This window comes from Ascidiella aspersa, chromosome 2 (assembly GCF_963924565.1).
Source record: "Ascidiella aspersa chromosome 2, kaAscAspe10.2, whole genome shotgun sequence".
NCBI classification, from domain to species: Eukaryota; Metazoa; Chordata; class Ascidiacea; order Phlebobranchia; family Ascidiidae; genus Ascidiella; species Ascidiella aspersa.
Genome location: NC_139448.1, coordinates 31,999,427 through 32,012,003, shown reverse-complemented (window position 1 = coordinate 32,012,003; position 12,577 = coordinate 31,999,427). Strand labels below are relative to the sequence as shown.

Genomic DNA, 12,577 nt, shown 5'->3' with positions numbered 1-12,577 from the left:
CATTTCAAATCAGGTGGAGAAGGTATTGCATCTTTTTTAATAAGTTGTTGTTTAATTTCACACAAAAACACACAAGTATTTTAAAGTTTAAATGATCGGGTAGAAAAGGCTTTTAGAAACCGATGTTCAGTCTGAATTCTGATACAAGTTGAACAGGCCATACCAAGTAAAAGCTCCTTACACAAAACTGTGTTTGTCTGTTTGAAATGAAATATGTACCAACACCATAAATGGCATATATATATATATATATACAATGAAGATATTTTAGCACAGTGTGGTTACTGCAATTCACAAAACATTTTCATAGCTTAAAAATGGGGTAACAGCACCCACATTAAATTTAACATTATAGCAATAACTGTGTTGACCACCAAGTAACATAAAATAGATCCTTGCCTGTGCAGGTGATAATTTGTTATTCTACATTTATATAAATAAATAAAGATACATAGGATAGCGACTCAAAAAATACACGATTAAGGCTTTCAAATCACAAAAGAGCATACTTCATTAAAATTGCAATAGTAAACAATTTACTTTTACAACTGCATAATATTACAGAGCAGCTTTCAAATGCAAATTAAGGTAGTTGAACAAACAATGCAACTAAAAGAAACTATTAAGATAATTCAAGAACGTTTGTTATAAATAAGAAAATCAGTAAGGTCATGCCAGATATCACTGTCGTCATACAAATAGGTCATCGATGACTGCAAAGAAGGTTGCAGCGTGTGACGGTGATATTCAAACAGCCACAAAACAATGCCCCACACGGTGGCACCAAACAGGGGGAAATAGTCCCTGCCCCCTTGTTTTGGGTCCGTGGAGGGTAGGTAACCCTTTTCTGAACCCAGACGACATAGCCCAAATAGGATTCTTGAAAGTAGGTACATGTTGATCTGAAGTAAAACAATACTGTTATTAGCCTGTAGCCTTTTCGTGAGAAATAACTATTCGCAGTTTTATGTATGACTGTCTACTAAGAACATCACATAGTTGTTTCATCAGGAATTCGCAGTGTGCATGTTGGAGATTTTTTAAAGCAGTTTATATGCACACTTTAATATGAAAATTGCACACCTAAAGTTGGGGAATCAGGTAAGTAGTGTAGGATCTGAAACCTTGAATGTGCATAAAGTCTGCACACCTGAAAATGTGGTGCTGTACACCTGAGACTTCAACAAAAAGTGACACAAAATGCGAACTGAAGAGATAAGATTTTCATAACATTTCCCTAGATGTTTTTGAAACTTATGTACACAATTCAGGGTTGTTATTAAATTAATACTTGCGCTCTCCAGTCGGGGTAGCGTCTAGCAATCAGCACTTACCAGAACATAAGACTCGCTAAAATTGTTGGTATGCCATCTGCCAATTTACCTCAGACTGCCTAATTGCTTTTGCAGCATTAATGTAACCCACCTCTAAGTCAGGGTTAAATTTTGTTTTGCATTACCGACCTCAATTGTTTCATGGACTAATTGAATAGGTAGTACTTTGCAGCATGTTTTTTGTAGATTTTTAAAAAATTGGTAGTTATACAAGTGTGTATCGTTTGTGATTTACACAATATTTGGCCTTTAATCTTATGTTCTGTCTTATTTTTGTCGCCGATCAAAATTTGAGTTCAACAACAAATGTTTGCTTTGAGCACTCAAAAGTTTGTGTCAATCACTCCCGCGGAGTGAATTGCATTTGGATTGGCGAACAGGCCATTGCACAATCCAAACCCTGACTATTGGACATTAGCAAATGTACATTACCACCCTAGAAGTCACACTGGCTAACCGGTCTGCATTACAGGCCCCCTCCCGCCAAGATCTTAGGTGTGCATCGTTAAATTTTGTAAAGGCGTGCAATCATGTTTTTTACACCCCTGAGATTGGAAATCCTCCAACAACCCAACTTTTTTTTTAAATTAAAGTGTGCAATATAGTAGTTCAGGTGTACACACAAATTTGAATAAAAAATATTAGGTGTACACCTGCGACAGAATGCAGACTAGCTAGCACAAAGTTTATGTTATTCTGGGTATATACATGTGTGGGCTAAAACAAACCTGTTGGTTAATAGGGTTGTTTTGCCCGAACACAACATAGCCGGCAATGAAGGCAGCAGCAGCAACGTGCAGTTGGCTCTTTTTTGTGGAAGTCAATCTTACAAGAGTGCCCGTCGTAAATTTGTACAGGAACACAAACTGGGCGAGGTTCCTGGCATGCTGTATCGTTGCTCTCAAAATCATTTTGATTTTGTCTTTTAATCTGTGGACAAAAACATGTTGCAACAAAAATAAAACTCTTTACAAAATTTTTAATATTTAGCTGTTACAGAAATTCTGTAAAAAAATAACAAAACTTCAGACTTACGGAGCACTTTTAAATAGGAATGTCATCACAAGAGCATGTGGTAATCTAATTTTGACTCCATACCTGGAACAATAATTTGTAACACATTACTCAAACAGGTTATTTTTTACAAAGTATATACTTACACTATTCCATTTCGGATTCCTTTGATTAAAGACAGCCAGTTCTTATATTGACCAGAGGCCAACAGGTGATTAACAGCCTCCAACATGACTCGAGACATAATTAGGAATAACTATGTATGTTCACTGAAAACAAAATATAAATTGTAGACGAAACAAAAACACTAACAGCTTGGCACTTAAAAAAGTAATGATTACAGGCAACGATTAAAAGAATACAAACCAGAAAGTGTATTGCAGTCTGTATAACTAAATTTACGTATTTTGAGTTCAAATGCAAAAACCTGATCTTACAGCATTCGCATACAGCACTTTGTTTTAAAATACAAATTTAATTTAGTATTAAGTGTGTTATTTTCACTCTTTTACAAAACAATAGACACAAAATGGCTGCACCCTGAGGGCCCTGAACAACATGTCGCCGAACTAAAAAGTAATAGAAATTAAAAAAATGAATTCTTGAAAGTTGAAACTAGATTGCTTTAGCTTGCCTTTTTATGTGTCCGTGTGTAAACGTCTTGTATAAACGCTTGTTTGACACGTTTTTTTAGCGTAAATAACTAGTAGAGGTGTTTATTCTCTAAAATTCAAATTCGTACATAATAGCTCGGCGTTTTATCGTATTAAAAATATTCAACCTGGAGTCAATGCCGTAGTCTGTTTAACAAATAATAATTTCTTACCACGCCATTACTGGCGCAGGTCTAGAATCCTACCACTTTTTTGCAGTAACGAAACGACTGGTCAAAAGAAATGCTTATGGTAGAATAAATATGTTAACAATATTAACTAACCCAGGACAAAAAAATTAGTATAGGATTATATAGACCAGCGCCTAAAAATATGCAGACGAATCTCTTTCATATGGTGTCATTTTCTATTAAAAGGTGTACACAGCAAAAAAAAATTTGTGTGTAGGAAAAATAGAATTCAGTGGATATCTTAAAATGTTTTCACAAAAACGTTCCAAGCATCAAAATTTTAAACTTATTGTTTTAGATACAATTTAATATATGTTGAAAACACTATTTTGGTAAACAAACGATCATGTCATACAATGGCATTGGTTTGACTACTGTCCGAGGCAGTGGTACAAATGGCTTCGTGCAAAGAAATCTTTCAGTCGTTCGAAGAATTAAGGACAAAGTTGGATTCAAAACAGACGAAGAACTAGCAAAGTTGGATTCCAGGTAAGCACCATGTTGCACCTTAATTTTACCAATATTGGCAACTTGTAATCGTCAATATTTATCACATTGTAATCGTTAATATTTATCACCTATAAGGATTTTGTCTTATAACGATTTTAAAAGCCATGTATCCAATTAAAAACATAACCCTACCATGAAATATCAGCAAAATTTGTTTCATAGCTTAATATTGCAAACTAAGTGTTGATCCTCATTTTTAAAAAGTAAATTACTTTATGCTTGGTTTATCGAGAAGAAATTATCTTTTGTTGTGCGAGTTTTTCATTGGATCAGCCATTAATTAATTCTTGTTATTGATGCAGCTCATTAATCTAACTTGGTTTTTAGACTTGAAAGAAAACCTAACGCGGAACTCATTTTGCATGATTTGAAACGCAGAGCTGAAGTGAAATGCATGGAGTTGCAGGTAAATCAAATTTTACATCTCACTTGATGTGTTATCGTTATTATGTTTTTTACTACTGCCCATAGAAAAACAGGCACTTTTTAATCCATTATATAATGGAAAGGTATTACAATTGCATAAAAACTGATCAAAAATATGTACTTTTGTGTAAAATAAAAAACCCAACCAGAAAGCAAATTTGTAAGTGGCTTTATAGAGCTATGCCAAGCTATAAAAAGTTCGTAAAACAATAATTATTAAGTATCCAAATGTTTTGCATTTTGCACAGTATTGTAATAAATAACTTAACTTTAATGCACTAAAGGATTTAGGTCATTAGGGTAAATGACTGGCATTAACCTGTTAGTTGTTTTTTTTTACAATTTTTTTAACAAATTTGCTTGCCTTTTGTTTCTTTTTGGATGCTTGCTATGGACAACGTTGATTCGAAAGATAATGAATTTATTATTTTTAATAGTTTAACATTTATTTTTAATGCCAATGATTCGACTTGAACTCAACTTGGGTAACAAATGACTTGATTTTTTCGAAAATCACATGTTTACAATACTGAATTTGAGTACGTACAGACTGGACAATTAATGAGGCCCTCTGTTAAATTAATAACACAATTAGAAAACATGTTTGTGCACATTTCTGCATGATTAATAAATTACTAAACTTCTTCTTTGTTAAAACTGCAAATCTATTTTATCTTAACAGGATCTTATGGAGGAGCAAGGGTATGATGAGAAAGAAATCAATGAAAAAGTAGAGTCCTATCGTCAAATGTTACTCGAAAATCAGGAGTGTCTTCCCGGAAAAGAGGATTCGACTGGTCGGCCGGTTGTTTCCGAAACTCACCAAGTAGCCGAAATGAAAGAACGGGAAAATGAAAAGATCCGAGATGCCTTCGGAATTCGCAAGGACTATGTGAAGGGCAGTTCGTTTGCTGGTAACATGGCAAAGGGTGAAGGGGAAGAGGCAAAGAGGTACGATATCGTGAAATCACCAAGCCACTCCCCACCTTCGGTTGAACAAATAAACAACGATAAGAAGAAGCAAAAGAAACGCCGCAAACAGGTCTCATCCTCGAGTAGCTCTGATTCCAGCAGTTCCGACTCAGAGGATTCAAATGTCAATGTGAAAAAGAAAAAAACAAAAACTAGGAAGAAGAAAGCAAAAAGCAGTTCCTCTTCATCTAGCAGCTCTTCAGAAGAAGAAGAAGAAATCAAACAAAGACATAGCAAAAAAACAGTAGAGAATAAAGATTCAGAATCAGATGAAAGCCCAAACAAGCAAGTGCGCCGTAGACACTTGTCACCACCAAATGATAGAAACCAACGCACAAGGTCTCCCTCTCCCCCAAGAGTGCACCATGTTCAACAGAGAGACTCAAGAACATCCCACTATGCCCAAAGAAATAGCTCTCCTTCTTTCGAAAGACACAATCAGAGGAAGCTCCAAGAGAGACCCGACCGTGGAACGCATAGAGACAGGCCAAGTAGGTCAAAGTCCCATGAAAGACGAATGACCAGACGTTCCCCATCGCCAGAAATGCGCCACAGAAGAGGCACTGGTGCTCAATCGTCAAGACCTCGTGAGGAGAGAAGAAACCACTCCAGACATAATAGATCACCAGAAAAACGAGATCGTCATTCAAGGGATAGGGTCTCAAGGCACCATAACCGCTCAATGTCCCCACCATCACGACAAGCTAGGTCCCCTGTCAGGGCCCATTATGGCGACAACAGTAACAGCAGAGCTAGGCAACATGAAGGACGTTCTATTGAACGACGGCCTTTAAACAGCCATCAAAAACCTACAGACAAAAGGTCCAAACCAACCAAAAGCAATAGTAGTAGTGAGAGTGAATCATCATCAGATTCAGACCAACAAGAGCCTGCTGCCAAGCGAGCACCACAGCCTGGAAGAAAGAAAGCCTATATTTCCAAAGATCAGAGTCCATCATCATCAACCTCTTCGTCATCAGACTCTGACAGAAAAATATCTTCCAGAGAGGCTGAAAAGAAGAGGAAACAAGTTCATGTCGCCAAGAAAAGACAACAATCAAGCTCTGACTTTGACAGGAAAGTATCTTCCAGAGAAGCTGAAAAGAACAGAAAACGAGTTCATGTTGCCAAGAAAATACAACAATCGAGCTCTGACTCTGACAAAAAAATTTCTTCCAGGGAATCCGAAAAGAACAGAAAACGAGTTCATGTTGCCAAGAAAAAACAACAGGCGAGCTCTGATTCTGATAGTTCTGAAGACTCTGATAATGAAATACAGGTCAAACACTCCCATAGCAAAATACGGCAACATGACAGCAAAAAAGAAGTAAAAAGAGTACAAAAGCCTCGATCCCCTGTAAGAAGATCCAAACATAATAGGGACAAAGCATCAAGCTCTGAATCAGATACGGGCACATACAGCAAGGCAAAGCGAAGTTACTTGGCGGAAAAGGCACTTGAGCGTCAGCGCGCTGAGAAGTTATCCCGCAAGTCCAAAGAAGTAAAACGTAAACGAATGGATTCATCCAGTTCTTCCAGTGAATCTGCATCCGAAGAAATTGCCAAACAAAAAAAGAAACCACCGAGTCGGGGGTCTAACAAACAATCGAAACATCGCAAGCAAGTTTCTTCATCAAGTGAAGAATCTTCGGACAGCGACGCTCCAGTTCCAAAAGCAAGACAGGGTAAAAGAAAACAAACCGAAGTATCTTCTGAATCCGACTCCTCACAGGAACGTAAAGTTAGGGAACAAAAAACTAAGAGCAAAACCGAAAATCGGAGAAGTTCTCCTGTTGCAAGTCGACGAAGAAGATCAAGGTCTTTGACTCCTAAAAATCGTTCAAGAACAAATGAAAGGGGCCATAGTCCGAGAACAAAGCATACTTCCAGAAGCAGGAAAGAAGATGATCTCCCTAAAAGAAAGCAATCATCAAAATCAGGTGAAAGCAAAGAGCGTAAATCTCACAGGACCAGAGCAGCTTCATCATCGTCAACTTCGTCCAGTTCCAGTGAAGATATTGCCGATATCGTTGCCAGGCAACTGGTGAATGATGAATCATCCACATCAGATTCGTCTCCGCCTCGAAGATTGACAGTCCGCTCCAAGATCCAAAGAAGGCAAAGCACTTCGTCTCCAAGTCCGCCCAGAAAGCGTCAAATAACGTCACCGTCCGTGTCTCCTCCGAGGCGAAAGAATCCGGTTAAAACCAAGGCGTCGTCCAAAGACGACAAACGTAGCAGCAAACGACAGCATTCCCGATCCTTGAGTTACTCTCCCATGTTAAAGCGGAAGCGACGACCGCCATCCCCGACTGAAGACTCCTCTTCAGATTCATCGAATTCCAGCAGCACTTCTAGTGACTGAGTAATGCCTGACATTTTTATAAATATTTCGGCTTGATTTTATGCTGACCTGTTACAGTTCAAATGCAAAGTGTTTTGGCCGAGAGTAGTAAAATAATGCTCTTTTACTTTTCAACCCAGTTTAGTATTCCTAAGGACGTCTCACACTTTTTTATACACTATAGTTTAGCTAAAATGGCAGCCTTTCAATCCAATATCAATCATAACAATGTCTACGTAAACTAAACTATATATAATATTTTAATTAGACAGCATAGTTCTCATTGTTTTCTGTCCAAACCTTCTTAATATATTGTATTGGAAAGTTAAAAAAAAACTTGAAAACATTGTTACCAAACTGCGAACAATATTTGTTCTGTAATATCACAGTGATACTGTCTTATTTAATATCTAGATAAAAAACAGCCATGTTTAATCGACTGAAATACAGTGCCATATTTTATGTCAATTATGAAAAGTTTATTGTTATTTGTATAAAATGTTTTGACAAATATTTTTCCTTTTGCAAACTTAACTAAGGATTTGTATTGAAAGCTGTTTATCTCTGCCAATATTGGCAATTATTTTGATTTTTATTTCACTGCTGTGTCAATAATGTATTTGCAAAACTATTAACTGCAACATGTTTGTAGAGAGTCTGTACAATTAAAATTTTGTTGTAATAATTGTGTTTTTGTTAGTTGCCAAACTGCTTTTTAACATGTTTTACCAAGCGATATACATGCGCTCATTTTATTTCAATCACCAGAACTTATTTCCTGTAAAGTCACAGCAACTTCCAAATGTACGGAAAAAATAATTTTAAGAAACAGTGATATCACAAGTAAAGTTTAATAAGTTCATCACTCACTGCAGATGGTGTCAGCACACCAAGGTCAGTGATTAAAAGGCTTATAAGAGATGGTGGGGTGTAGTCCACAGTGGGGTGCTCGTGATTTAAATCCACTTTGTCGCATTTTAAAACCGACGCCTTGTATTTAAATTGGTCAGGCAGGTCTTTTTGATTCAATGGAAAGAGCCTGACAAACTTGAAGCTCTCCGCAACAACATAAAGGGGTTTGTTTAGCGTCTTAGCACATAGTGCTATTTGATAACTGCCAATTTTGTTTATAATGCCTCCATTCTCGACAACACCTTCAGCACCCACTAAAACCAAATCAACCTTCTCCAAAATATATCCAGCCGCTGCATCCAGTATTACAGTTACTGGTATGCCATGTTGTCTGAGCATTTTGGCCATTTCGATTCCAGATTCATCAGGACAGGACTCCGTAATGTACACAGAAAATCGCTTGCATGCAGATGCTGCTTTTATTAGCACAGAAGCAACCACCCTTGAATTTGAATGGGTCAATATCACTGTTCCATCCTTGATAAACGGCACTCCTAGCTGTGCGATTTTTTGTCGACAACCTAAGACTTTCTGAAGAAACAATTCGCCCCTGGTGGTTAAGACTTCTTTCACTTGAAGAAAGTCTGATGATTCTAGTGATGCGCTCAATGTAATAAACCTTAAGAAGAGATCAGCACCAGATGAAACTGAAGTACTCGCAATGCAATCGGTGTCCACCAGCACTTTAATGGCCGCTTTAAGGCTGTCCAGCAACCCTGCCAATGTTTCAGCAGTGTCTTTGCGCAGGCATTCCAGTAAGGTTTGTATGGCAGCAATCGCTGATGAAGTTTGCTTGTCTTGCAGTTTGTCCAAGAAGAATTGGCTGATGCTTTCATTGTCCATTTTTGTTATATTATTTCTAAAATCGGCTTAGCAGGCAGCAATGCTATTCAAAAACTTTTTGAACCTTCACCTTGTAATGTCGAAGTTGTAACGATAGTGGCCATTTTTAGATCTAAAAATGGCCACTATCGTTACAAAGTTTTAAGTTAAACTTTATCAGTAGGAATTGGTTGAATTACCTTTAATATTGCCAAGTACATATATCCTGTGACTAAGACGATATGCTAACGATTTTTAACACACAAGTTAAATAACGTTGTGCTCACCTTTTATAAACAACATTTACCTTATTAATTATGGTATAACATGTTTTGCCATAGAAAATTACTTTTAATTTTTCGTGTTGTTGCGTATAAACGGGAATTCCCCCAAATTGCGAAAACCTTGTTTACATTGACCAAGTATCCTGCCATTTTTTTTCTCCTAGGAAACACCGTTTTTTTGGGGAGGGCAGTAAAATATTAAAATTATTACTTATATTTATACTGGCCACCATAACCATAAAGAGAAAATGCTAACCTGCCGATGCTCAACTCTGATCCTACTTCGAATGGCGGCACGGGCTCTTCAAACGGAGATCGGTTGCGCGAGGAATGGGTCTGAAATAATACTGACATTTCAGCTATTCCCGGCCTGCTTTTTGGCCAGTAGGAAGAAGACTGCCACTATACATTCACCCTTTAAGTTTTCTTTGTTTTAGTTTGTAAAATAATAAATACGATTTCAGTTTTCATAAAGATGACAAAGTAGAAGGTCAGTAACTAAAAAAACATATTCACCTTGATTTGTGAATCAGTCGTCTGTAAAAAATGTAACTAAGTGTGTTGAACTTCCTATCCTGGCTAAATACAACTAATTATTATTTTACAAACTCAACTGACGTTATTTAGCAGTCCTCTATTAAGACAAAATTTGTTTTTTTTATCACAAAACGTGGCCCTGAAACAGACATTACACCTAAGCTACTGCTATTTTTAAAAATGTGGTTTGTGTAAGTTTAATCAGATTAAAAAGTTAGACAATTTTTTCTGGAGATTGAAATCATGTCCTAAGGTAGAAAATATAATCTTTAATACTGCGCTAAACAATTTGACACAAATAAAAATGAAAAACAAAGATAATAAAAGCAAAATTACAAGCTAATTCACAGATCGATATCTACACGCAAACATAACCCACGACACTAGCACATCATCTGGATAAACCGTAACAACAACTCTAACAGAATGTCGCACTTCATCTCCACGACAGTTGATGATTTCGGCACAAATTGAGTTCCTCAGGGCTGTCTTAAAAGCTCTCCGGGCATCCCTGTGTAAAACCTGGATAGGAAAGCCCTTGAAGGTGTTTCCGTTTGGCACAGCTCTTCTCACCATATCCTGAAAATCATTGTTTCCAATGTTCGGAATTCCACTAAGCCGCTCCAGCTCATAGGAGGCCAAGGAAGTGGCCAACATGTGACCAAGATGGTCATCCCACGATGTCATTAGGTCAAAGTCATTTCTGTGATCCACTATGAGTGACTTGAGTTCCATTTCCAGGTTGGAACTGACAAGCAAGGCATCCAAGGTTGGTGTTGCAAGTGGTGGAAAGGACTGTGATGAATTCAGCTTGGTCGCTCCAGTGACTGATTTAATTGCATCCGAACTCATCTTCTTCCACAGTGAAGGGTCATCGATGTCAAAACGACAGGTTTCAACCAGGTTAAGATGTTGCGAGTTTGCATAGAACGATTGGTTATTGTAGATGCAGTCCACTGTCTTGTAAGGATACCTACATTCGGGCTGCTTTATCATAGGCGGATCATCAGGCTCAACGCGCCTATGGACATATCTTATTCCAGAAACTGGATCCCAAAACTGCACACTGCCATCGCAGTACTTTGTCATCACCCAAGTAAACGAGCAGTTATTTTGCTTGGTTCCAATACAAACAAATGCCTGTAGGCCAAACCCGAGTAATAAACTGCATAGCAAATTGCTATGATCTTCATGGTCCCCCTTTTTTAGGCATAGAAAAGCATGTGTGGTGAGCCAGTGCTGGTTTTTGTTCGCCGACCCAATGGAGGACATTTTTTCGTAGCCAAAGGCACTGACAAATCTGGCAACACTTCTGGGGGTGTTAAGCAGTCTTCCTGTGCTGAGCGGATGAACATAACTGCACACAAGCCGGTTGGTGCCGTTTTCATCCTCTGCAAAAATCTTAACTGAACGCAGGTTGTGGTCCTCTCTTATCTGCAGGTATTCTTTCCACCATTGTTTGGCGTAAACAAGAAAGAGCCGGTCGCGCTCCGCTATTCTCTGTTTTTCCATCTGCAGTTGGGCTTCATAGATGTCGTAGGTTAAAGACAGATCCCTAGAGGATGGAATTACTTCCAGTCGAATATCTAGAATCCCAGCCGGTATTTTGCATTCAGTTCCAATTCCCATTAGCTCAATAGACTTTGATAGGTACTGCTTTGGAGTTGTCAGTATCTTTCTCCATTCAATGTAGTGCGACGAAATAATTGAACTTTTTCCATCAGTTTCATGTTGCATGACAATCAGATGAATGTCATCGGACATGAAAAGCATGCTCTTTGTATCTGCAATTGCGGCGCCATCGCCAACCTGGTCACTGTGGATTTCCAAGAGAAAACTTTCACAAAATGCAGGATCACAAGCGGCTGGAACATGCTTTGACCTAAACCGCTGGCCTCTGAAATGAACGTGCAACGAAAAAGTCGAACACTCTTGATGTACCCCAGTTGGATGAGCAGGGGCGTTAAGATGATCCAAGAATGCCTTTCCACCAAGTACCTGAAAATATATGTATCTTCTGGTTGGGTCAATTGCTGCTCTTGCATTTAGTTTAGCCTGTAAAACTTCCTCATCTACAACTTTATGTGTGGACGGCTTGGTTTCATCTTCATAAATCGGTGATTCAAATTTTAACTTTTCCAGCAAATTTTGCACAATGCCCTGTCGCTTTAGATCACTTAAAATTTGCTCTTCAGTCACATTTCTGCTGTCTTCCTCTCTGGTTTGAGATAATGCACTGGATACCGCAAGTTTGATCTGTGTTTGAATATCCGATTGCGTCAGTTGGTTGTGAATGATTTGCTTCAGTTCAGCTCGTTTCTGTGGCGGCAAGGCCATACCTTGACACTTTAATACTATATTACATGGAAATCTAAAAAGACAACCACTGTTATAGGGGTGAATAATATTGCTATTTTTTATAATTCGTGCCATTAGTTAAGAGTCAAGTTTGATAAAAAATATGCAAAAAAATATATTTAGTGTACCACCTTTTTAAAATCCAACTTATCACTTTTGGTACATAGGGTCACCCCGATTTTTTGCCCTCGCATCCTAAGATGTTGTCAATATCTACCAT

At 38.0% G+C, this 12,577-nt stretch overlaps 4 protein-coding genes across 4 annotated transcripts; 1 reads left to right on the top strand and 3 right to left on the bottom strand.

The window, feature by feature from the left end:
- Window positions 1-53: 53 nt before the first annotated feature.
- Window positions 54-2,804, bottom strand: LOC146164945 (peroxisomal membrane protein 4-like). Its single transcript, XM_083381770.1, has 4 exons — window positions 2,495-2,804; window positions 2,370-2,432; window positions 2,063-2,264; window positions 54-902 (listed from the first exon to the last, which is right to left on the bottom strand). Exons 1-4 carry the CDS (start codon window positions 2,590-2,592, stop codon window positions 633-635), a joined length of 633 nt encoding a protein of 210 aa, XP_083237896.1. The 5' UTR covers window positions 2,593-2,804; the 3' UTR covers window positions 54-632.
- Window positions 2,805-3,501: 697 nt separating this feature from the next.
- LOC146164944 (uncharacterized) lies at window positions 3,502-8,231 on the top strand. The gene is made up of 3 exons (XM_083381767.1): window positions 3,502-3,681; window positions 4,030-4,108; window positions 4,811-8,231. The coding sequence occupies exons 1-3, from the start codon at window positions 3,539-3,541 to the stop codon at window positions 7,463-7,465; spliced, it is 2,877 nt and encodes a 958-aa protein (XP_083237893.1). The 5' UTR covers window positions 3,502-3,538; the 3' UTR covers window positions 7,466-8,231.
- LOC146164943 (translation initiation factor eIF2B subunit alpha-like) lies at window positions 8,200-9,282 on the bottom strand. Its single transcript, XM_083381769.1, has one exon. The coding sequence runs from the start codon at window positions 9,197-9,199 to the stop codon at window positions 8,282-8,284; it is 918 nt and encodes a 305-aa protein (XP_083237895.1). The 5' UTR covers window positions 9,200-9,282; the 3' UTR covers window positions 8,200-8,281.
- A 998-nt stretch (window positions 9,283-10,280) lies between these two features.
- On the bottom strand, window positions 10,281-12,356 carry LOC146164942 (centrosomal protein of 76 kDa-like). The gene has a single exon (XM_083382176.1). The coding sequence runs from the start codon at window positions 12,334-12,336 to the stop codon at window positions 10,339-10,341; it is 1,998 nt and encodes a 665-aa protein (XP_083238302.1). The 5' UTR covers window positions 12,337-12,356; the 3' UTR covers window positions 10,281-10,338.
- Between the last annotated feature and the right edge of the window lie 221 nt (window positions 12,357-12,577).